This window comes from Monodon monoceros, unplaced genomic scaffold (genome assembly GCF_005190385.1).
Source record: "Monodon monoceros isolate NGI ecotype Baffin Bay Population unplaced genomic scaffold, NGI_Narwhal_1 Super_Scaffold_17, whole genome shotgun sequence".
NCBI lineage: Eukaryota > Metazoa > Chordata > Mammalia > Artiodactyla > Monodontidae > Monodon > Monodon monoceros.
The window spans coordinates 11,784,236-11,810,809 of record NW_021703773.1 but is presented as its reverse complement, the minus strand read 5'-3'; the positions used below and the strand labels follow the sequence as shown (position 1 = coordinate 11,810,809).

The 26,574-nt window shown below is 42.9% G+C and overlaps 1 protein-coding gene and 1 pseudogene across 2 annotated transcripts in view; both read left to right on the top strand.

The window, feature by feature from the left end:
* The first annotated feature begins 768 nt into the window (after positions 1–768).
* RBPMS (RNA binding protein, mRNA processing factor) overlaps positions 769–26,574 on the top strand; it is a 187,210-nt gene continuing 161,404 nt past the window's right edge. The window contains exon 1 of one of the 2 annotated variants that reach the window (XM_029226242.1): positions 769–1,351. In XM_029226242.1, the coding sequence (XP_029082075.1) occupies positions 1,286–1,351 (66 nt within the window). In that variant the 5' untranslated portion in view covers positions 769–1,285. The remainder of the gene's footprint in view (positions 1,352–26,574) is intronic. The other variant, XM_029226241.1, reaches the window with a different exon arrangement.
* LOC114897663 overlaps positions 17,885–26,574 on the top strand; it is a 30,500-nt pseudogene continuing 21,810 nt past the window's right edge.

Below are 26,574 nucleotides of genomic sequence, written 5' to 3'. Positions count from 1 at the left end.
CCGGTCTCGTCTTCCAAAAAGGATCTCCCAAAAGAGTAAAGAGAAGCAGCCAGGTAAACAATTCCAGGACAGTCTGAAAAGGGCTGTAGAGGAGTCTGAACAGGGGCGGCGGGTTCGGAGACGCTGGAGAGGTTTGCGAGGGTCCGGCGTCGGAGGTGGGTTTGAAGCTGCGCCCTGAAAACGCCGGCCCGGAGCGGGCTGCCCCCGGATGTCACTCGAGTTCTCGCGTCCTGTCATTTTAAGCTGCCGACTAGGAAGGGAAGAAATAGGTCTAGGCCGGTACTGAAAAGGAGGGGTAGGGATTGGGGTGCGAATCCCTCGTGAAGAGCAAGCAAACAAAAGTAGCACATCACACTTCCAGGTCCTCGCGCGGGCAGGGCCTGCCTCCCCGAAGCCCCTCTCCAAGCTGCGCGAAACGCTCGGCGACCCCCAGGGACCGTGCAAGCGGTAGGACCTGACCTTCTCCCCTCCCCCCTCCTCGGCCCTCGCCCTCCGACCTACCGCGGCGTCGGGGGCTGGGGTCCGCCGCTTCCGCCCGCCGCCCGCCGCCCCTCCCAGGCGCGCGCCATCCGGCCGCAGGGTAGCCGCCCTCGGCGCAGCCCCTCCTCCCGCGGGGGGCTTGCCGTCCCGCGTCCCTTTCCTCCCGGCTCCAGCCGGCAGCCCACGTCCAGGGAGGGCGGAGAGAGGAGGAGGAGGGGAGGGAGGAGAGAGGGGAGGGAGGGAGAAGAGGGAGGCAGGCGAGAGAAGGGGAGCTGCTTGGAGCCCGTACTTCCCAGAGCCAGCCAGGAGCGCGCATTCAGCGGCTCTCCGGGTCCCAGCCGCGCCCCGCTGCCCCGCACCTCCTTCTCCTCCTGCTCCTCTCCGGGTACCCCTCGCCCCCTCCCTCCAGCAGCTGCTACGCTCGGGCAGCGGCCGCCCCCGGCCCCTACTCGGCCACATCCCCAACTCTCTGGGCTCACTCCTGGGACGCGCGTCCTCACCCCATCCTTTCTTCCTTCCTCCCCTCGCGCCCGCTCGCCCTCTCCAGGTCTCCCTCTCGGGTCCCGATTGTCTCCGTCCCCTTCTCGGTCCGCCGGCGCCTCGCCCTGCCCCGTCTCTCCCTCGCACTTCCTGAGTCGCCCGCCGCCGCTGTCTCGCCGCGCCGCGGGAGCCCGAGCCCGAGCCGAGCCGCGCCGCCGCTGCCCCGGCTCCAGCCCCCGCAGCGCCCGGGGAAGGGAAAAGTGGGCGAGCGCGCCCTCGCCCAGCCCCGCGCCCCAGCCCTGCCCGGCGAGGGAGGACCGGGAAGATGAACAACGGCAGCAAAGCCGAGAAGGAGAACACCCCGAACGAGGCCAACCTTCAGGAGGAAGAGGTACGGAGTGGCTCGGTGCGGTGGCGGGTACGACCTGGGACGGCGGCCGCTGGCTTTCTGCGAAGTGCGGGCGGCCGGCCGGCGGGGCGCGGGTCCCGGGGCGCCGGGCTGCGCCGGGGAGGGAACGCCGCGGTCGAGGGTTTGGGAATCGTCCTGGCCCCGAGACACCGCCCCAAACTGTGGCCCCGGGAGGCTGTATCATCGGAGAGTGTGTTTTTGTGGGTCCACGAGCGTCTGCGTGCCTAAAATTGCGTAACTTTGAGGACTTTGCTGAGACCTTTGTAAGTATAATGCTCAGCTTTGTTTGCCCCGGATTTTAAAAGCGGAATCGAGAGCTGACTCCTGGGTGACCTCAGATGATTGGGACCGGGAGGGTCAGCACTTAGCTCTGCGTCTGGGGCTGCAAGTTGTGGGGTGTGTTTGTGTGGCTTAAGGAAGAAAGTCGGGTAAAGTTTCTCGTTAAAAGACACCTTCGGTTCCCTGCCCCCTCCCTTTCAATGTGAAAAGTTCTTGGTGAAGTATCTTCTCAGCTGAGGCAGTTTGGATTAATAGATAACTCTTCAGCCGCATTCTTCTCTGATGAGTCAAAGACCCCGAACCTGGATGATTAGGTTTTGTAAGTTTAGGGGCTTTGCGGTTGTGGGGAGCAGAAGTTGAATACAAGAGTTTCAAACTTTGCAATTCACCAAGTGACGATCCAGGCTATTTTAGTAGGACTTTGACGTTTGAGCGTCAATTTCATGTGGTGCGTCCGTAAGAACCGTAAATATGTTAACGGCTGCAGAGCGTTCCTTTGGTGGAAACAAAATTCGATAAACGTGGGGGGAACTCCTGAACAAACATTTCAGAATTTTGTACTTGGGATATTTGTAATATCCTGTTAAATGGCTCAGTTCCTGCAGGTACATTATCTGGAGCCCAGTAAACAATACTTTCCGCCTACTTTTTAAGAAGCCCACGAAACCGACTTTAAACATTCTAAAAGGAACTTTATGTTTAGATGCAAGGAAGTATGCAGTCTCGGTAAAAGCGTTTTTACAGGTATTGCATGCTGATGTATGAGGTTAACCGAAAGGTAAACTGATTCTAAAGCGATTAGGATGTTGAGATTATTATGGAGATACTGTGTTGTGTGTAAACTAAAATTCTGATAGTGAAACCAAAGGTTGCGGAGGATGTAACTAAAACATACAAGCCCTCAGCACTTTGTGCACTTGTAAGATAGGAACTGTTTAAATGGGGAAGACGGAGGGGAGCCCTAAGCCCATGCAAAACAATGCAAAATAAACGCAAGATTTTACTCTTAACACGATTGTAAGGTAGTGCAACCCAGGTGAATTGCTGTGAGCCCCAGGTGAATTGCCGTGAACCCCAGGTGAATTACTGTGAGCCAGAAATTTGCCTTCTCACCTGAGGAAATTGCCTTTATTAAACTGTTATTTTGGAAAGCGTTGCTTACATGCTAGTTGTTTTTTAACTGCAAGTGGAGTACTACTGACATTCCTTCTTTTTCAAAGAGATGGAGCCTTGAATTGCATGTTTCGCTTTTTTCTTGAAACTTACCTGCTGCTTTGCTATTTGTTTTCCCTACCACTGAGATAAAATTTTAAAAATAAGTTTGCTTTTTTAAGGAGTTGCTGTGTTTAACTAATTCAGCTAACATACCAAGATAATAATGGCTTCAGAAACCTTTCTGTGTCTCTTAGATTGGCAATCTGTTGACTTCTAAGGGTAAGAATATATTACATGAGACTGTCTTTCTCTCTTCACCTGATTGAGAACTTGGAAAGTTAATCAGGTTAAACCAAAGATTTTTTTTTTGTTTGAGTGACCCCAAACCATAACCTACTTGACAGAATTAGGTAGAGAAAAGTCACATTTTTCTGCTAGACCCATACAGCTTAACTGCCGACAGCACTGGCAAGTTGTCTGCCCTGATCGTGGGCGTCTTAATGTGTGAGGCTTGGGTACTAGTATGATAGAATCAGATGATCCCAGTAACAATCACTGCCTCTTAACCAGTGGGAATGGCATGTGGCTCTAGAAAATATCAGTTTTAGCAAGATACTTGTTATTTTAAAAATAAGGGGACAGTTTAAAAGATTTCAGAACCCAAGTTGTACAAGAGGTGGAACAGACAAAACAGATACACCATGAAGAGAGAAGTTTTATAATGTTAAAAATTCAGGAAAAGAAAGTAAGTTGGCCTGAATGATCTAGGTAATTTTGCCCTAATTCCCTGTTTGGGGTTTATGTTTTGTTTTTGAAAAACTCCTAACCTCTCTTTCCTAACCCTGAAAACCACAAGTAAAATAAATATGGTATTTGGTGAGTCCCATTAATGTGCTCAGCAATATACAAAACCACCGCCCTGGACCCTTTCCCTGCCCACCCAGGGATCAGCAATTTGTTCTCAAACACATTTAAAAGCCGTGGCCAAGGATTCCAGTAAACAGAACACACACATATACAATGTATATACACGTGATGACAAGAGAGGAAAAATGTGTTTTGTTGTAGCTTCTGATAGCCATTGAGCAGATGAGGAAGAGTGGTCCACTCATTATTAAGAGAAAATAGTTTCATAGATAATCAGGGTAATTTAGACTTTATCACTTTATAAAATCCAGGGTTTTTTTCCTACGTTTTTAAAAAAGTGAGTTCCTTTTATTTTCCAGTACATTTCAGCCCTGATCGAGAGCTTCTAAAGCTCACTCTGAAACAGTGATGCTTGAAACACTTACTTTGGTTCCAATTGAATAGAAGGAACAATCTAGGACTTAGGAGAATTTTTGCAGCTTTTTAGGGTTGGAAGTTTTTGAGAACTTGGGCAGGAAGTAGTCTTCTGCTCTGGGTAGTATTTAAAACTTTGAGGTAAAATAATTTTAAGATTTGGCTAGCCAACTGTAAGAATACATCTGGTTTTCTGACTTCTAGTATTCTATACATATGTGTTCCTATGCAAGTTGTCCCTGTAAAGAAAAACCAGTTGTCAAAATCTCCCTGGGATCTGAGATTTACAAGGCTTCTGTATATGTATGTATAGGGCGGTAGATAATTTCTTACATAACTTTACAATTAATAAAATAATTCCAAGAATTTGCCTCTAATTTTGGACTAGATGGTATTCTCTTAAAACACTTGGCAGTTCTCACTTGACCGACTTTACTAAAGTTAATAAATATATAAGTAACAGACATAATTATTTGTCTTATCGTTTAAGTTTCGTATATTGAGACATTCTAGTAGTAGATAGAAAATATTTTTGGTCACTGAATTTTCAAAATGGAAATCAGATAAACAGTAATCTGGTCTTATTTTTACTTTTATGTTGTCTGTGTCATTGGGTACTTTTCAGGCTGATTACAAATCATGGCTGAAAGGTGTTTTATTATGTCGAAGCACTGGTATTAGAGTAATTTCTCCTTAAATTGCTTTGAACATTCTTGTACTTAAAACTAAAACAGAAAAACCTGGCCTTGTTGGACTATTGATCAAAAAGATGTTTGTCAGATGTTGGGCAGAAATCACACAGAGTCAGGTCTTCAGAAGTTAATACAAATCTTTTACCTCGCATTCCGCCTTTTAAAGCACTTAGTAATTTTGCCCAAATATTGGGGTCGTGAAGAAGTTGTTTCTTATGTAATTGTCACAGAGAAGGGGTACCGCGGTAGTTTGATGCGGCAACAGCGGGTTTTCATTGAGCAATAAGATTAATCTACATTATGACCTGGGGAAAATACAAAATGGTTTTGTACAGTTTAACCAAGTTTGGAGTCTGTTACTCCAAATCAAATCAAATGCAATAAACTTATATTTCAATCATAAATAGGATTTGGTGACAGTGTCTTGGATGAAAATGTGGTGACTTCATAGTAAAATGTTGCTGCAGGACCACTGCCAATATGGCATGCATTTCTGAGTTATTTTTCCAGTAGTGGTTTTAAAATTTCCCTGATAAACCCTTATGCTCACTTGTCATCTGTTTCTAACGGTATTTGTTTGTTGGATAGATAGATTGGATGCTCTTATTTGAGGACTGAAGCCTTTGACGTTTGTGATGGGGCAGTGAAGTGGGAATTCTTGTGCACTGCGATGGGGATATGAATCACGGCAGCTTTCGGAAGGACTTGGCACTGTATATGAAAATTTCAAGCCCTTTGATTCCGCGCTTTTATTTTTAGAAATTTACCCGAAGGAAATAATAAGCATGCACAAAGATTTATTTAAAGGGATGATGCTTAGAGGTATTTATGATAGGGAAAATTCACAGAGACTCTGTGCCTAACAGCGAAATTGCTGAGTAAATCATGGTGTAATTCCTCAAAGAGAATATTAGGTAGCCATTAAAAGCCACATTTTTAAAGAATGTACGTGTGTGCGTGCATGCGTGTAAATTTTTTTTTGGTGGCTTAAAACAACAGAAATCTATTCTCAGTTTTGGAGGCTAGAAATCTGGAGTCAAGGTGTTGGTATTGCTCCCTCTGAATGCTGTAGGAGAGAATCTGACTTTCTCTTCCAGCTTCTACATTTTAATTGAGGGGTTAATTCTCATGACATAAAGTGAAAAGAGCAAAAATAAAAGTTTTATATTATGTGATGCCAATTTTAAAAAATAACCAAACATTAATTAAAAAAAAAAACTATCTGGTGGATTACAGATCATTTTTATTTACTTTCTGGTGCTTTTCTGTGTTTTCTAAATTTTCTATAATGAACATAGGAACAAAAGCAATTTTATGTCTTTTCTCTTAGATTTCAATAAATGCCCTTGAAATATCTGTAGGTGTCACAAAACCATTGGGTTGGTCACATTTTGTTTTGCTGCCAAGCCTGGCCTGGGGAATCAGGCCTCTGATCCTCACAGCCTTTCTTCATAATGTTTATCTCATTCCCTTAACTTGTCTCTTCCTAGTGATCTTCAGCTGCTCTCCTTGTATAACGTGCTTTCTCAATCCATTCTAACACACACTGCTGGGTCCTCTGGTGCCCTAGCTCCTTCAGCACTCAGTGAAGTCCAAATATGACACTCAAGCTTCCTCCTAAGGTACCTCCGTACATACTCTGCACACCATTTGTTTCAACCACCCTTTCCCTCTTGGTCTAGCTTGAACTGCTTTCCAGGCAAAAGTCAAGTTTCAGCCTACATTTTGCAAGATCTCATCACCTGAATGCCCTATCCCAAAGAGAGGCTTTTCCTTAGAATTCCAGGAGATGCATATGTTATCTCCGTTTAACTCCTGGATCATTACATTTCATTTTTGGGGTTTTTTTTTTTTCCCTTTAAGATCTATGCTGTCTTATCACAGTGTTTCCAATCCCCAACACCTACCCAAAGTTGGTACCCCAGCACAAGGTAAGTACCACACACTTACACATGTATGCACATATAATTCTTTATAAGCATATGAAATATCCTTACTGGTGGGGATGGTGGTGATGACCTTGAATAGGTAAGCTGTCACAAAGCAGCCACTTCCTTAATGTGGGATTTAGAGCCGGTTATGGATGGACGGATCCTCTGGTAAATGACCTCCCCCACCTGTCACCTGCAGCCTCCATCTGCGCCCACAGGCCAGTGTGCTTGGTTCATCCGACAGCCACTGCCAATGTGGGCCTGTTCATTTCGAGGTGCAGTTGGGTTTTCACTATTAGAATTTGGTTTCTGCTGTGGGATTCATTTTGACCTTTCGGACAGGGGCTTCTGGAAGCTCTGGGTCAATGGTGCTAGAACAGCATTCCCAAACGAGGCTGCCCTGTGTGATGGCCACTTTGGAATGTTTGTGTTCAGTTTCATTTGGCACCTTAGTGTCTGCCTTGGGGGTAGGGGAAAGGGAATGCAAATGTTCCTCTTGAACAGTGCTTGCTTTGGTCAAAGAAAAAATGTAGGAAGGAATGAAGAGAATGAACCTTAGTAATAGCTGGGGCAAAAGTGGCGGCCTGGCTCTCTGGGCTTGAGGCCAGCAGGGACCAGGTCTTTAAATTGATGCTATGTTGATATGAGGGCGTCATGGGGGATGAGCTTATCTGTCCATGGGGATGACTTGGGTATGATTCCTTGAACCCACGTCCCTATCTTTAAGTGTACGGGGAGGATATTGCAAACCACTTCAGTGCACTCTGTGTGTTGGAGCGAGCGGGGAGTGCTCAACTGCGGAGCTTATCAGAACAGAGTTGCCTAGTTTGTTGCCTAGTCGTCTTTGCTGAGCACCGGAAAAAGAAAATACTGAAACACTTGATCCTGGGACATTTTCAGACATCTTTTTAGCTGTTCACTCAGGTAAGAATTGTTAACTTCTGAGTATTCTGTGTCAAGTACTGGCTAAGCACTTTATATGTACCACGTGACTCATCCTCACAATGAGCTGATGTAGGTATTGCGGGGATGAGGACCCTCATTATATGGGGAGGTGACTGAGGCACTGAGAGGCTGAGTGACTGGGGCCTTCACGTTCAGATTCTGGGGGGCCCAAGATCTGGGACAAAGCTCTTACTCCAAGTTGCGCCCAGGTTTAGTGGCGATGGCCCTGTGTAAACAGGTACAGTAAAGCACTGTGTTGAATTAAGTGAGGCGGTAGTTTGAGTTGGGAACCAGTCAGCAACAGAAGGAGAGGGTGACGGAGCTATATACGTCAAAGAAAGCTTTAAAAAAAGAGGTGATGGTTGAGATTTGTTTTCCAGTTGAAGAAGGGTTGAGACAGGAGGGGGAAGATTGTCTAGTCAAAGGGATTGACCTTCAATGAAGATAGAGGCTTAAAAGGGAAAACAAGCGGGAGAGGAAGGGAAGTCAGGATATGAGGGGGAGGGAGACATGGGAAAGGGGAGGGAGGCATTGGCGGGGGAAGGATAGAGGAGCTCTGCTTCCATGCCAGGGACCAGGAAAGACTTCCTGTGATGGGAGCTGGGCTTCTGTGCAGCGGGGTCTTGGCGTTCTGAGATGTTCCTGTGGCAAAGGGGATGCAGTGGATTTGGAGGCTATAACACTGCAGGAGTCCTGGTCTCAAAATTAGGCAGTGGCTGGCGGTGGTGACTGAGCCGGGGGGGAGAGGTGTTCAGGGGCTGCAGTAACTGTCAGATGACCAGGAGAGAAGCCAAGGAGTTGCATCCGTGGAGCCTCTTGGGTTTCTCTTTTGGATGACTAGCTAAATGGTGGTTGTATTTGTAGAAGCAGAAAATACCTGGAAGGGAAAGAGGCAACCGAGAGGGTTGGGTTTGAAGTGCAGAGGAGAGGTCTTTCAGAACAATTGAAGATTATATAGCTAGCAATCGAAAAGCTGTATACTATGAACTGAGTGCCCAGAAAATTAGAGAGGGCGTGGGACCCCTGCTCCTAGGAAACCTTGTGAGGGTAGGCAACAAAAGATGGACAGTTTACTTAAAATTTGAAGCTGTGTTTTAAAAAAAAAAAAAAAAGGGGTGTGTGGAGAACTGGAAATTCTCAGGAAAAATTGGAGCAAATTTTTTAAAGCACTCTTTTAATTCAGGAACATAATGTATTGCATATATCTGTCTAGTTATAATAGTGTTCAGGACATTTAACCATTTGAAAGCCCGATTCGGGGGAGTTTAAAACACTGGGTGTATATATAGTGTATTTCATATACTTTTTTTTTTTTTTTTTTTTTTTTTTTTTTGCTTTTATCAACAGTCTTTGCAAATTGTTTTCCTCTAAAATTTGCAGTTAATACTCAGGCTCTTACAACCTTTTCTTTTCCCAACCCTGTACCTAGAAGGGACATAAAATTTGTAGATGGGTTTGGGAGGTAAAGATGGAAGGCCCGGAGAGGCTTGAGTATTTTTATAAGAAAAAATTTGCCTGAGTTGCTTTGTTCTTTATTTCATTTTATGGGGGTGGGGGGAGTTAGAATGAGCCTTTGGCTAGAGCCCAAAGTCATCTCTTCCGTGGGTCATATTTTCAATTTATTCATTTCGTGCTTTCCTAAAAGTTAGCTACTTTTTCTGCTCACAGCTAAGTGTCAACTCGTGAATAAAGAAAAACGGTCCAGGAATTTAATTGCGTTTGTATTTCTCATAGGTTTTAACCCTGCTGCAGCCATTATAATGCACATTATGTAGAATACTGGAGAAAAAACCTAGAAATGGCAGTAATAAAGGCCAATCACACCAGGAAGACGGTTCCAAATTTCAGGCTGTAATACAGTATTGTTACACAAATTTAAAACGCTGAGGGAATGCCAAAGCAGCCTAGCTCAGTCATGTCAGCCCCTAGGATTTTGCAAAGGTACAGAGAAACCCAGGAGTCTCAGAATTGAGGTACATCTCACCAACCCATGAAAAGAAGTTAGAGACTAATTTCCACTTTCAGTTAGCCTTTACTTCTTGTGAGTTTTTTTAAAAAAAATGACGTTCCTTTCTCTGCGCTTCCTAAATTCTTATGTCATCAGGTAGATATGCTGGCAGAAGGCCAACATTATTCTAAGAAATCCTAGAGATAAAACATTTTTTTTTCCCTCGAATCCCCAGGATCCTGTTTTGTGAACTTTTCTCTTATGCCCACCTATAGGATAGATAGTTTTGGCCTCATGAGAGAAGGGACAGCACAGAAAGTGTTATCTTTTTATAGAAGTAGCAGAATTTCCTTTGTGCTGGGAGGGGAAGTGCTACAAAAGTGTAATTACCCAGCATGTGCAATTTACAGGACTTAAAATGTGTGAGTTTACAAAGAGGCATCTGTTTTTAAATAACAGTATCCCTCTAAGCCAGCAGGATGTGTTCTGGGGCAGGGAAGGGACACACACGCACACGCACGCACACGCACGCGCGCTTCTGTCCTGTGCATGCCCTGGGATGCTGGGTGACAGGAGACTGAAAACGTTGGATAATTGCTTCTCCGGGCCTGGCTTATCCTTAGAAGGAACATGAGCTGTCCTGGAGTCCAGTTGCCGTGTTCTGATTCTGTCTCCTCTCCTCTCTACCCTTCTAAGCCTGTTTCCTTCTTTACCAAGACCTCCAAGCATTTTCCCAGCAATGAGCAAAAAAAAAAAAAAATGGTTAGAGCTAGTGCTGAGACCATTTTTGTTACAAATTTTTTTTTCAGTCTTACTGCGTATGTGTAAGAAAATTGGAGAATTGAAGATCAGGTGCGTGTCCAAATATAATCAAACTTGTAAAAGCATGTATGGATTTTTGGCACATTAATTCACTAAGCATCTACTGAGTAGTGTCTACCGTTTTAAGCATTGCACATTATTAATTTCTATCTTATTTTGGAGTATAATTGATTAACAATGTTGTGTTAGTTTCAGGTGTACAGCAAAGTGATTCAGTTATCCCTATACACGTATCAATTCTTTTTCAAATTCTTTTCCCACTTAGGTTATTACAGAGTATTGAGCAGAGTTCCCTGCCTTATACAGTAGGTCCTTTTTGGTTATATGTTTTAAATATAGCACATTTTACATTAAGCACTGCGCTTTTTAACCCAATGAAGTATTCTCATCCCATGTTGAGGGATAAGGAAACTGAGGCTCTGAGGGATTAAGTAATTTGTCTGAGGTTTTATTTGCAACTAGCGGTAGGAGCTTAAACTCTCTCCAGCCAGGTGCAAGGTTCATGTGATCTGGGCCCTGCTGGTCTCCCTGACCTCATCCACCAAGAATCACAGCTTCATTCATTATGCTTCAGCTGCTTGGGCCTTACTTAGGTATCTCCAGCTTGCCAGATGTGTTCCTGCCTCAGGGCCTTTGCGTGTGCTCTTCTGTCTGCCTGGGAAACTGTACACCCAGATGTTCCTATGGCAGCCTCGTCTTTGGCATTCATTCAGATGTCATCCAGGGAGACCTTTGACCTCCAAGTTCAAAGTATCCCCACATTCCCAACCACTGTCCCATCCCTCTTATTTTATTTCCCAGAGAGTACTTTCTACTTACTGACTTTACCTTGGGTACTTAAGTCTTGCACTCCTAGAATGTGACTCCTGTCTTGTTTTGGGCTGTAACTCCAATGCCTAGAACAATGCCTAGAACTGCCCAACGTTTGTTATTTGTTAAATGACTGGAATACAAACCAACCTGTCAAATTCTGAGGCCTGTACAATATACCACATGGTCCTAAGTCTTTTCCAGCAGTTTTTAGATTAAATTTTAATGCGGCCTTCAAGATGATCATTTCTGGGTCCCCATCCCCCTGTACTTCAGAAAGTACAATTACCGCCTGCTGTTACGCCAGAAATTTTGGATGGTAAGTGATTGATCCCATGGAGATGGGGGCTGGGGAGGGAAAACAGGTTTTCATACGTAAAGGAATCCTTTGTCCAGTTAGAATGGAAACCAAGTACGTATTTCCACAGAAGCAAGAGTGAAATGTGGGCCGCCCATGGAGTGACAAGTAAAAGTAGGGCAAGATGACTTTGATTACTGTTTTGCAGATGTGCTGTTGGGTTGCAAAGAGTTAATGTTAATAACCCAGGTGGAATTGATTTGGAGATAGACTTAGCACTCAGCCCTTTCAGTTAGTCTAGCCTCCAGCTCAATGTGCTTTCCTTCCTCTGCCTACAAAGGAAAAAAGGCATGCAGCTCAGGATAAGGCGGGCTCTAGCTAGCCGAATCCAGCCTGTAAGCACCTGTGTGGTAGCTACCAGGCAGCGGCTGACCTGAGCCCTGTGAACCCTTAGGCCGGCGCCTCACAGCCGCAGATTATACCCACTAGTCAGCCTCACAGACTCAGGAGCTGTGTTTCCTCACTTTGTAAAGCACAACTGTCAGGATGTAGACATCTAAGTCATCCTTACTTTGGTCATCAGACTGCCTGTTAATTGAGCTCACTGAGGCCCTCATGAAAGTGCAGGCCATTGGATTATCCTCATTTGTGGCATTTATGTCGTAATAGTTGACCTTGAGCAAACTTTTTAAACTTTACCATCATCCACTGTCTGATACCCTTATAACCAGTGGTATATAAATCCTTGTATTAGTTGGTTCTTGACCAAATCATCAGTACTCTTTTTTTAAATTACTACACCTTTTTTTGTTTCCTAAGGGACGTAGGACAAGTCATTTAAGTGTTCGTTTCCCGAACTAAAACATAGGGGCGGACAGACAACACCTGCTACGCATTAAGAGAACTGTAACTCCTCTGCCGGTTTTTCTGCTTCATCCCACTTTTCCTCTCCCCTGTGCTGTGCTACCGCGGCAGCCCAGATACATCGGGGTGGAGGGGGATAGGCTGTTTGCGGGGAATGGTTTTAAGCCTGAGATTGTTTTGTTTTTGTTTTTCACTGAGAAAATCCGTGCCCCTCCTGGAGAAATGGGTGGGAGTTTCTGGGTGTGAGCTAACGGCAGGAAATGACCCTCTCTAAACAAAAGGACTCTTTAAGGCCCATCCTGAGTCTTTGTGTTTTGAGGAGGGGTTATACAGAAAACCAGAGCTAGGAAATTAATCTCTGCTTTAGCCATGCTAAGGGAGGGAAGGGAGAAAGGAGAAAATTCCTTCCCTGCTCACCCTCCCAAATGTCTAAAGTGCCAGGCAGTACCCACGGTGAGTGCCAGAGAGGTTCAAAGTAAGGTGGGACACACTTCTTGGGACAGTGTGGCTTCATAACTCCAACACGCAAAAAGGAACCAGGTTGGGCAGAATTATACCCACCGTGACCTTCAGCTTTAACCTTGGCTTTCAGCTGCTGCTTGAAACACCCATCACCAGCAGGATGCAGAAATACAGAACGGGGAAAGGAGAAGAAAGGGATATTTTTGTGTGATCTATTTGTTGGGGTGCTGTGATTTGCTAATGAAGACCCTATAAGTAAATCAAAGATTTGAATACTGCATTAACTACCGTCTTCATTTTTTCTAAATCTTAACTGCTAAGAGTCAGTGACTTCTGCCAGTTGACTAACAGAAGGCATTTGTAATCGTTTCTGTGTTAGATAGCAGGCCCATGTGAAGAAATGTGGGGCCTTGCCCCTGCTTTGGAAGGCACCTTCTCTTCACTCTAAAGTGACCATTCATTATATCAGTATTTATACGGCAAGATGCTGAATTTATATTGCGAGGAAAGTGGTTCTGTCTTATCAAAATTATTTTGCCTTTACATTCTTGCTGACTTGCAGCAATGAACTTCTTCCAGGCACACCTTTTTTTTTTTTTTTTTAGGAATATAAATCTTCCGACTAATAATTAGAAACACACATTTTTGTTGAAAGTGGTTTTGTGGCTTACTTTGTTTTCAGAAAACGGCAAACATCTCAAAGAAACATTGTTAGCCTACTATTTTAGGCTTTATATTGTAACTATATTTTTAGAAAGGCCTGCTGATGTGTTTGGTGGATACAGTGTGGTGTGTTGGGGGTAGAGAGGTGGATTACATCACGGGCACCAGACACTTAACAGAATTGCAGAGATAAGATTAAAGCGGATGCTCAGATCCCAGTATGAAAGGGTTTTATTTGGATATTACATGTGTTGAAAGACTCTGTATCTTAAATAGGAATCGAGGAGTGTAGAATTGCTATAAAGGTTTACAGGGAAAAATTGTTAAATTCCAGTGTCTCATGTGTTGGTAGGTTTTCTCATTTTCCTAATAAGTACACTTGAGAGAAAGGTTAATGTTGTAGTGTTAGTAATTTACAGATATGAAGATATACATTGACTTACGTTCATTTGGAGGCTTATATGGCATACCTCTGGCATTTGTTTTTCATTTGTAGAAGATCAGTTATTTTTCGGTTATTATCTGTGTAACATCACACATTTTTACAAAGAAAAGATTAAAATACCAGTGATGATCTGCTCTCTACATTTAAGCACTTATAGCTATAATGTCTGGCGGTAGAATTCTTTGCATTGAGAACCGTTTCTGCATCAGCTCCCAACCTGCATGCTTTACATGGGTTACTTTGTGGTTTAGATGGATTTGGGAATGAAGCGTGTCTGATTGTAGTGGGTGGAGGAACAGCTTCTTCTGTAGCTCTTTCCATTCGTGCAACTACTGGTAAACCTTGAATCAAAAAGTGAGAATTTCCTGATCAGGAATGTTCTTGGATGATCAAAGGGAAGAGTCTTGCCCTTTGCAGGACTAGCCTCTGTTGCCGTTTGGTCACAGTGCACCCAGCCTGCTGACTCTGTATCTTAAAAACAAAAGCCAGTAGGGAGGGGAGCGAAGACTCAAAAACACCTGTGGGGCTTTGGAATATGTTGAGTTCCTGATTTTGGCAGGTGATCATTTGAGAAGTTTTAACCGTTAAGTTGTCCCTTCCTCTGCCTTCCCAAAGCCCCCCATTTTAAATTAACAATTAATCAACATGAAAATTGCTCTTATTACTATTATTATAAATCATGGGTCATGATTATACAGAAAAATCCTTTTGGTATGAGCTTATTCTGAACTCCACGAAACAGTGTTGTGTTTCCTTATTCACTAATGAAGTCAGCCCAGGAAAGCTTGGGTGCTGATTGGAGCAGGAGACCCAGGCACAGAAATCCAGCAATTTGACCTCGGTCCTCCACCTTATCCCAGTGCTCTCCGAAATCTCTCCACAAAACTAAATAAGCATTATATTGTCCAAAATGAAATTGCAGTCATATTCCTCGGAAAATGTACCATGAATACGTCACTGCCCTCCCCACCCCAAACGGGTTAATTTGCAGTCATACAAATTGGGGCATTTTTCATATAGGGTTGGGATAAAGAGTAAGCATATTGTTCATAGTAAAGTCCTGAGATGACTTCCCTTTATCGAAAGCTCTAGGATATTAATGCCATTTTTTGTTGTTGTGTTGGACGTTTGTGGTACCCACTCCAACAGCAGTGGGTCACAGCGTAGCTTCAGTGTACAGCGGAGATTATCTTCTGGGATATTGTCGCATATTTTAAATCGTGTTACGCACTTAACTCTGCAGTCATTTCTCCCAACACTAAAAAAATAACTCCATTGGATTTTTATTTTATCTGGTTTTTGTTATTGAGACTACCAAGGTGCATAAGCCACTTGTTTACCTAATTGGATGACATTGGGCCCAAATTTCTTTTCACCGTCTTTCCCCTCGAAATAACATCTTTTTTTTTAATTGGCAAATAAATTCACCTATGTTATCCCCTCCTTTCCCTTCCCCCATTCCAAAAATAAAAGTAAGCAAAAAACCCCCACAAAAAACAGAAGCTATAAAATTTATTAAAATTTTAACAATTCCTTTCTCTGCAGCTAATGTGAACATTTTAGTATCTATCTTATATATGTCCTTTTCTGTGTGTACGAGTGTAAACACACACATACACTCACTCCCCTCTATTTTTACAAAAACGAGATCATACCATAATAGTGTTTGCTTACATTTGATTTTCTTTTCACTTGACATTACGTTATGAATATCTTTGCATGCCAGTGGATACATTCTGGCCCCGTCTTTAATTCTTTATACTATGCCGTAGTAAGGCTGTACCTTAATGTATTTAACCCTTTCCTTATTATCGAGCCAGGAGCTTGTTTCCAGCTTCGTGATATAAACAGTGCTATACATCCTCCTAGCTAAATTGGAGTATAGACCCTTAGTGATTTCCTTAGCCTAGACTCTCAGAAGTGGAATTTCTGGCTCAAAGGGCTTACATTCCCTTTTTATTTATTTATTATTTATTTATTTAATTATTTTTGGCTGTGTTGGGTCTTTGTTGCTGCACGTGGGCTTTCTCTAGTTGCGGCGCGCGGTGGCCACTCTTCGTTGCGGTGCACAGGCTTCTCATTGCAGTGGCTTCTCGTTGCGGAGCGTGGGCTCTAGGCACGCGGGCTTCAGTAGTTGTGGCACGTGGGCTCAGTAGTTGTGATGCACGGGCTTAGTTGCTCCGCGGCATGTGGGATCTTCCCGGACCAGGGCTGGAACCCGTGTCCCCTGCATTGGCAGGCGTATTCTTAACCACTGCGCCACCAGGGAAGTTCCCTGTATTGACTTTTTTAAACCCCCCTTCAAGACATCTCCTAGTTATTTTGAGTATTGCTTGTAGGCACTAAAATGCTTAGATAATTTCTGGAGCTGTTACTCTCAAGTTCCTTGAACACAATGAAAAGTGTTGATTTTTGTGATCTTATGTAATAGGCCCTTGATATGTTTTGCCGGCTTTAAACGTGATAACTGGGTGATGAGGCCAATACTTTGGGTGTTGTGTGTGCATGTACAGAATTTCATTGAATTGGTTGCAACGTCAAGTGAACCCATAACACTGCTGCATAAACTCTATTGTAAGATGCATCCCGATCTCAGAGATGTTACTTGTTGGAAACGTGTGTCAGAGCCTTGTAGCTCTAGTTTTCTGGTCACATGGTTAGCTTGCTCTTGAGGTGAGGATAGAGACACTCAGAGAGACGTTGGTCAATTTGACATAAGTTTTGGTGGACAGCTAGCCAGTTACATTCCTGGAAGGAAATTTTATAGACACAGTTAAAACAGTAATGCCTTTAATTAGGTGTGGACCCTGCAGTGGTCCTTTTCCTCCCCTCTAAATTGAGAAGGGGGCCTGGACTCCAGTGTAGAAGCTGTCACGAGTATTTCTCAGTCTGAACAAGGTACCATCAGGACTTTCTCATCCACCCCAGAGGGGCTGTTTTCACTGCGATCAATGCCCACAATGTCCCAAGAGCCACATACAGCTCAGGAGTGGGGCTCCGGTCTCCCCATGTGGGCCGGGCAATCACCATTAACCCCAGCCCACAAGACCTCTTTAACTGTTACCAGAACATTCCTGCAGAGCACACGCTCTCCACAAAGTCTACACAGATGTTCTTAGAGTGTGACTCTAGAAAATGAGCAGATGTATTGGAGACCTCAGTCTTGACTCATCCTGAATGTCCCATATGAATGGAAGTTGCACCTCATTTAGTGTTTACTCCAAGTATTTCACGGTAAATTCCCACTGAGGTTATGAAATACTGAATTTCTACGCACGCAGCACCTTTCTCCAAGGAACTGGAAACTCTTTTGCAAATAAAAACATGCCTTTTCCTTGAGTCCTTGATTGTGGTTGACAGATGGGGAAGGAGTTGGTGGAGAGAACGTTGATTAGTGGTGAAGAGGTACAACTCGCTGGGGTACCCTCACTGGTCCTTGTTGTCTTGGCCATTTAGGTGGGATGTAGAAGTGCTTACAGAGAAGCAGTTTTCCTGCCTACTTGGAAAGCCTCTGTCAACACAGAAAGCAATGGGAAAATACTATGAGTTCCTATGTCAATTGACACTATTGTGTAATATAGACAGAGGGCTTAGGAATTCAGAGAGATCTGTGTGGATGAGAGGGAAACAGGCTTTTTAGAAAGTGAAGAAAGAGATGGGTTTTAATGAACTGGGCAGATTTAAATAGAGAGAGACGTGCGCTGTGATAGCAGAGTTTCACCATCATAAAGGTTTTGGGAGTAGGAATGAATGTGGCATATTTCTGTGGCAAAGAGGAGCCTTATCTGGCTGTGAATTTTGAATGAGTGAATGAGTAATGATAAAGATTTGAGGATATTTTAAAGAATTTTTATCAGTTGTCCTTGGTTCCCCAACCAGGCCTGTTGCATAGGCCACAGAGGTACCACCTGCAGAACGCAATGCCGGTATGCTAAGCGTTTTCTTCTTCTTTTTTTTTTTTTTTAAACTAGGCTTGCAGAGCCACATTCGCCAATCAGGTTAGCACACTGGAAAAATAAAACATTTTCCTCTTTGATTCTTCCCCTCAACTTCCTGGATGGAGCCCTTTACCCCTTGACTGCGTTTGTTTCTTTTCGTCTTCATTCTGCAGTAGCGGGGCTGTTGATCAGCCATGGTGGCTCTCAGCCTTAGAAACGGAATGTGTAATTCCCAGGTGATGTAGTCGTTCCAGAGTTATTAAACTCCTAATGTATTAGGCCCTAGTGATACAATGGGCAGCAAGCAGACATTGTCCTTGACCTTCCTGGAACTTGCAGTGTAGTGGGGAAGTGTATATTAAATAAAAGCACCTGTAAATATAAAATTATAAACTGTGATAAGTGCTGTGAAGGAAAAGCGTAGCTGATGGGTAACGAGGGGGCCTTGTTTAGTTTGTTATAGGCACCGTTCACATCATTTCGTGTATGTTAACTCTTTCAGTCCTCGCAACACTATATCAGGTAGGTACCAACCATCATTATTCCTAATGCACAGGTGAGGAGCTGAGAGGTGAATAACTTGCTCTAGGTCACAGCTGATGAATTGCCAAGTCTGGATTTGACCTACACAGTTAGTTCAGAATCTGTTTTCTTATACTAAACGTCACTGTCAGTCTGGAGTACTCTTTCTTTCGAAAAATTTATACCCCGGAGATCAAGAGATCTTTGGGGCTTAGTACCCCTTAGGATCTTGCCTTCGTAGAGAAATTTGAGATACGGTACCTGCCGAAGTCCCCGGTGGTGAGTACTGTGGCAACTTCTTTTCAAGGATGTGAGTCACCCAGTTACATATAGCATCTCTCGTTTCAGAAAATCTGGGTGGCCCGTGACGACCTGCCACAGTCTAATCTGTCCCACCTTCACTATCTTACCTGTCTGGACTCTGAATTAGACCCTCAGAGCCTCAACTGGCTTTCTCTCACCTTAGTCCATTCACACAAAGGGCAGATGAGGTACCTCTTCCAAAGGTGTTACTCTCCATAAATCAGCTAGCACCTGAAGACATTTGGAGGCTCCTCGGTCAAAGGATCTGACGTCTAGGAAAGTACTCTGAAAACTGGAGAACACTGCCCACCACCAGTTTTGGGTTGTAGTGAGTGGGTAAGATGCAGATTTCTGTAGCTGACATTTAAAGCTGCCTGTGATGAGGCTCTTCCCTGCATTTCCAGACTTGGTGTCTGCTGTCTGCACGTGTGCACTCTCTCTCCTTTACCTCCATCCCAGCGTCTAGTCGGGTGGTGGTGGTGTCCTGTTCTTTCTTTTTTAATAACTTTATGGAGGTATAATTCACAAAACTTAAAATTCACCCTTCTAAAGCATACAATTCAGTCTCTTGGGGGGCATATTTAGAGTTGTGCAAGCATCACAACTCTAATTTTAGAACACTTTTTGCTAGCCCCCTCTCTCCCCCCCAAAATAAAACCTGTGTTCATCAACGCCTCCTCCCAGCCCTTGGCAACTATAATAATCTTGTCTTCATGGATTTGCCTTTTGGGGACATTTCATCCAAATGGAATAGTACAAAATGTGGCCTTTTGTGTCTGGCTTACTTCCCTTAGCATACTGTTTTCAAGGTTCATCCGTGTTGTAGCATGAATTGGTACTTTGTTCCTTTTTATGGCTGAATAATATTCCCATTGTATGTATATACTGTGTTTTGTTTATCTGTCCATCAGTTGTTGAACGTTTGAGTTGTTGCCACTTTTTGGGCACCCTGTTCTTACAAAGATGATTCCACCTCCAGGTTCCTGACGAGCTTGTGCCTAGAATGTCTTCTTTCATCCTCTCCTTGCATTTACATTTTTCCCCCAGGCTTACCCTCTGGGCTTTCCTAGTATTAGCCTAAGTGGCTTCCCCCTCATGGAACTATTAAGTCAGTCTCTGACTTAGCACACTGAATATGCTACCTAATATTTTTACTTCTGTCCTTTCATGAATATCTACACGTTTGTCTTTGGACCTCGAGCTCCTTTGCTTGTTAGTTTTAAAGATAATTCATGCAACAAATGTAGAGTTTAGGGTGAATCAATGAACAAGGCTAAGAGCCTTGGCCTTTGTGGAGACTTAAGATTCAAGCAGAGCTTATACTTTAGGTGACTTTTAAACACACATATATAATTTACTGCTATATTATATTTTCACCTGGCTACAAGCTGTCATACAGTGTAGATTCTCAGTAAACATTATTAGATACTTATTGCATTGAACTTTTCTTAACTTTTAAAAACAGAATGAAGCCACTTAATCCTCTCCAAAGGTATAGGTTGCTGTCTTATTTCTTACTTGCACTGTAATCACAGTGGCCGAGTTTATTCCTGAAGGTGAAAGGATGTGTGTGAAGTGTCCCCTTGGAGACTAGAAACCAACTTGGAGAGAACAAGTATCTTCACATCCTCCTATGTGCCATGTCTTCCCTCCAGACCCTCGCCTGCGTCTTGCTCCTTTCCTAGGCTGTTCAAGTTGAAGTCTTAATTATTCCAAGGACTGGAATCTGTGGGAGAAAGAGGGGGGAGGGAGGAGGCCTCTCCTCACTTACTGTCAGAGTGGAGAAATTTTCCTCCCCCTTCCTGTTCATGAGTAGGAAAGCATTTACTCAGTTTCTGACAAAACTGAGGCACGTCACGCCCCGAACCAGGCGCCCAAGAAGGGCTGCCATCTCCTTACCCACTTGGCCATAACTACACGTGATGGCAGGTGTCTTGCTTCCCCAGTGTCTTTTGGAAATGGTAGTGGCATGGCTCTCCCAGAGCACCATGAGTATTAACGAGTTAACATTTGTAGAGGCCTCTGGAAATGTTAAGTGCCTCGTGTTCTTATCTCCTTTCTGGGCATAGTTGCCTTATAAGGCTGTCCCCTGGGTTGAGGGACTTCTGTTGGGGAGGTGGGCCAGCCTGTGAAGCTAGATGGCCGTGGCAGTCTGTGACAGTGTTCCCAGAATGGGCTCAGATTTCTTATTTTAATGCTGGTGATACCACTTTTTTTTTTTTGTGCTAATTGTTAGTGTCAGTCTCATGAGTACTTTCCTTTCCCTCAGCTTTATTGCATCTATTTTTAGCACCCCATGTCCGTGATTCTTTCCCTGTGAAAACCAAGTATAGTAAAATCCATTTGAACAAAACAATCCAGGCAGAGTTTTTAAATTTTCTTTTTTTGGAAAGGAAAGGCTACTCATCCCAAGAATTATTTTGAAGTAAATGCATTCTTTTTTTTAAGATGCTGTATTTAAAAAAGAAATAGCAGATACAACATTCCAATAGTGCTCCTTATTTTCAAATCAATGAATGAAAATGCACAGATATTCAATCTAGATGACTACAAACGTTTGTTCATTTTTCTTTCATGAAACAGAGACTGCTTTTCAAACAGTGGTATGTAAACATGGAAACTTACATGTTTAAGACCCGGTTTTAAAGATCTTTCCTCTCACTCTGGCTGTCAGGGTTATAACATACCCATTTATGCTTATCAGAGCTTTTTGGAGCTGGAAGGGACCCAGGAAGTGCTTTTGTTCAACACACTCCCTTGAGCAGTGAGTCAGCTGAAGCTCAAGTTTGGGTCTGGAGCCCATTCCCTTTTTCAAGTAGACCATGCTGTTCTAATTGACCCCTACGTCTCTCTCTGGAAAAAGAGCTGTCATCTCTCTCTGGATCCCTTTATGTCAAGTAAAATAACTCCTATATTTTGAGTTTGTTAGTTTATAAAGTAAAGAGGATGATAACCACTCTCAGCCTACTCCCAGAGGGTGCTATTAAGGTAAATGGTGTAAATATGCCAAAACGTTGTTTCGGGGTCAAGAGAGGGGTAGAAGGTTAGAATATTATTTCTTATATCCTTGTTGACCTCTAGAAGTATCTTGGGTAAAACCTCCCCTCCTTTTTTTTTTTTTTTTAAAGTATCATCAGAACAGTAGGTATGGAGTCATTGGTAACTATCTCTGCTGGCTCAGTGGGTTACCATCATTTTCATTAATGATACACTTCTGCTTGCCAGGGCAGGACCTTGTAAGTAAACGTAAGTCCTTTTTAGAGGCAATGAACAAATATTTTTGGTGAGCCTTGGACCTCCTGTATCTGTGTGAATGTTTATAGGCTATCTTGTTTATAAGAAATGGTGCAGAGTTGGGGAACTTTGGCCTTAGTGGTGGGAAGTGGGACACAGTAGGCTGGGTCTGTTGCTGGTTAGCCATTTGATTTGAACAGTATGCTTATGACCCCAGGGTCACTGGACCATCTGTGTATAGGCCAGCCAGCTCTGCTCTGTTGGGATTCCAGACCCTGGCCGGGAGGCTGGGCCATGTGTGTCACTGGTCATGAAGCTGGAGCAGATAGATCACCAGACCCAGAGAATGAATTCAAAACACATGCCCTGAGGATAGAAGACTATTTGTGGCTCTTTCATTTATGGGGATATCATAACAGTTAGACATGTTACACAGTTAAAGTTTTCTGGTGAATAACAAAGTATGTATCTATCAAGGATCCTAGGAAAATACAGAAAAGTTTAAGGAAGGAAACAAAAACCACGTATCCCACTACTGACACATTTTACATTTTGGATTTTTCCCTTTCTTGACAGTTGCTTTCCTTGGCTTTCAGGATACCGTGGACTCCCCCGCCTCTTCTCCCCCTTCCCACCTCTGACCTCACTCCTACATTCTCCTTTTCATCTTTTTTCCTTGGTTTGGTTTTTAAGTGATAGTATTCCTTAGCCCTCTGTCCTGTGTATTCACTTCTCATTATCCTGCTCTCCCATGGATGATGTCCTTTGTGCCAGACTTCTGTCCTAAGCTCCAGATTCAATTATCCAAGTGTCCACACCACCTCTAGTTGAATGGCTCTCAAAAACCTTAAAGTTAACATGTCCAGTAACTGATTTCATTATCCTCACCCCCAAACTTGCTCCCCTGTATTCCACATCTGAGTCACCCTTTACCGGGGTGCCCAACTCTTCCCTCTCCCTCCCTAACTAGTCTATTGCCAAATCCAGCAATTCATCCTCCCATGTATCTCTTAAATCTGTTGCCTTCTCTCCATCTTCCCTGCTACCATCAGAGCAGGGCCACCATCAAAACTTTCTGCGCTGCTGGGCCAGCTTTGAAACACCTTTTGCCCTCCAGCCTTGCCTCTCCACAGTTCTCGATCTTCGGGACAGCCAGGGTTACCTTTCAAAAACTGGAAATATGCTCTGCCATTCTTCTGCTTAAAACCTTTGATCATGTCCCCTCACCAGATAGTCTCATCTGTGACACTTTTCTCCTGCAGATTCTGCTTTTAATCATACTGAGCTTCATTCACTTCTCTAGTAATTCACCATCTCGTCCATTTATTCAGTAAGCATTTTTATTGAGTATCTACCATGGCAAATGCTAGGTTCTGGCAACATGCTCCAAGGAGAATGGGGAAGGGGTCAAGATACACCTGGGACTGGGCTCCCCTGGAAGGCTGTAATGGCTCTGTCTTTGGGAGAACCTGGGCCAGGATCATGCAGTTCATTACTTCGTGTGCTAGATGGCGGGACTAGTACATACTGTGCCTAGTGCAGTGCCTGTGGAAGGCGTGCACTAAGTACTACAGCTTGCCTTTCTGCAGGGCTTTGAAGGATGGTGACTCCTTGGAAGGACTATGTGGGAAGCACATTGGGCAGAGGGAGGGACATCTGATTTCTTCATCAAAAATTAAGTGTGTCTGAGGTTTGTCAGTTTGGTTTTGTGTTAGCTTTATACTTAAAATGACTGTGGATAGGGCTGTATTTTCATGTAATACAATAAATCCCTTTTGTGACATTCCATCCCAATTTGGGATTTTCAGAGTTGGGAAATCCCTGTGGAGCCTGGACGTAGAGTGTTGTTTCTGGATATACTAGTGACTTATGAGTTAGAAGAGTTGCATATATAGTAGCCACGTCCCCTGCTTCATCTTGGGTTTGTTTTGCATCATACTGGCCAGATAAACTAAACAAAATGATAAAGGGTAGAAACGGTCCTCCATTAGTGAAGTCAATGTTTGTGTAAATGTTAATCCCTAGGAAATAGAATGTTATTCACTCCTCAGTCCTACAGATCCACTTTCTGACCCTCATTCTACTGCCTTGATGTTTTTCATATATTTTTTCTTTTCATGGGGGAAGCTTGTACTTCAAAGAGACAGATACATCTTGTTGCCTAATCTCAGAATACAATAAAATCTTTTGGTGGTGTTTGTGATTTCTGAAAAGTTTGTTGAAATGTTCAGATGGTTTACTTTCATATAGAGACAGAATAGATCACATTGACTGGATATTTAAGCGTTTACAGAATGTTTGGAATTGTTGGATGCCTTCTGTTTTCTTTCTCACTGTCTGCACCTCCCAGGCAATCATCACTACCCAGTACCAGATAACTGACATTATCAGTGACTGAAATCAACATGGAGACTCCTCAGAAAACCTGTTTTTCATAAACTTTTGGAGAGTTGCAAAGGACCATAAATACCATGTTCCCTCATTTTTCCGTTGTTAAAAAAAAACAAAAACGTACAAAGTAATAAGGCTTGTGATTTTTCTAAATGTAAAAATACAGAAGTACATGCAGTAAAAATGTAATTTTCCCTTCAATCTCTCACCCCATTCTGTTCCAAAAGTGTAATCACAGTTAATGGTAAAATAAGCATCTTTCTATGCACTTAGATGCAGATTAAAATGTTTTTTTAGATGCAATACATATGATTTACTCCCTCTCTTTATTTTAACCTGACAATAAATCTTAGATCTTGTGTATCAGAATGTGTAGCCGTACCTCATTCTTTTTAATAGTTATATAGTAGCTGTTGTAAGGATGCACACTAATGTCTTACCACTTTCTGCCGACATTTGAGTTATTTTTCAGTATTTTTTGCTGTTACTAATGCTACTGCAGGAAGCATCTTTATGTATACATCTTCAGACACAGGTGTGCTGGTATTTCTAACAGAGTAATAGAGTTGCATTTTATGCATTTAACTTAGTAGAACTCAATCATAATATGCTCTTACATAATGAAAAATGTAAAATTTTATTTTGTCTGTGTTCTTTATGATATATGTACCTCGGTAAATAAATTTATATTTATGTATACTATTAGGCATGTTGGAATTAATGAATTACATACACTTGGACAAGTTAAGGGATATTTAAGGATTTTTTTTCCATATGCCATTTAAAAATTTACTCTAGGGCTTCCCTGGTGGCGCAGTGGTTGAGAGTCCGCCTGCCGATGCAGGGGACACGGGTTCGTGCCCCAGTTCAGGAAGATGCCACATGCCGCAGAGCGGCTGGGCCCGTGAGCCATGGCCGCTGAGCCTGCGCGTCCGGAGCCTGTGCTCCGCAACGAGAGAGGCCGCAACAGTGAGAGGCCCGCCTACTGCAAAAAAAAAAAAAAAAAAAAATTTAACTCTGGAACACGAGTATAATGTAGAGATCACTAGAATTGGAATTTCTGGAAGAAAAGGTTATGTGCACTTAACTTTTTGATAGATAATGCTGAATTTCTCTCTAAAAAGACTTATTAATATGCTGTTGGTTTCTTCACCTCTCTAGCATCAGATAATTGTCTTTATTCCTCTGCAGTCATTGGCTGGGAAAAAGGCATTTCATCATTTTAATTTGTATTTCTATTAATGAAGTTGAACATTTTCATATGTTCACTGGTTTTCAGCTTTTAAACAGCTTGGTTAGTAGTCCTCTCTTATCCATGGTTTTGCTTTCTGTGGTTTGTTATGGTCAACTGTGGACCAAACATTAAATGGAAAATTCCAGAAATAAACAACTCATCAGTTTTAAATCGCACACTGTTCTGAGTAGTGTGATGAAATCTTGTGCCATCCGACTCTGTCCTGCCCAGAATGTGAATCATTCCTTTGTCCAGTATATCCATGTTGTACATGTACCCACCAGTTAGGATAGGAAGAAACATACATAGTATTATCCATGGTTTCAGGCATCCACTGGGGGGCATAGAACATGTCCCCTGCAGATAATGGGGGGACTATTGTATTCTTAATTTTTCTATTAAGGTATTGATTTCTAGGCACTCTTTATATATCATAAACATTGTTTCATGTGTGTACTTTCTAAAGTATTTTGGAAATATTTTCCCTAGTTTTTTGCTTGTCTTTTAAGGATAGGCCCAAACTGTTATTATTTGAAACAAAGCCTAGAATAACAGACTTCAATAAGTTGGCCAGACAAGATAAACACAAAATCGCAAGGATTTTTTTTTTTTAACCTACCAGCATAGGAAAGCAGTACTAATCAAACTAGAAAACAGAATTTAAAAAAATACATTCTTGGTAACAGTAAAAACAAATTTGAAAGAACTACCTGAAGAATACTGTATTCCAAAGGACATAAAAACCTGAATAAATGGAGATAAAGACTATATTCCTGAATGGGTATCATAAAGTTACCAGTTTCCTCCAAATTAATTTATAAATTAAATATAATTCCAATAAGAATTTCAAAGTAATTTTAAAAGAATTTGACAAACTGGTTCTAAAGTTCAATTGGGCTTATAAATGTATGGACAGCCAAGAAAATTTTGAAAAAGAAGAACTATGAAGGGGGACTTTCCTCACCAGATATCAAAATCCATTTCAAAA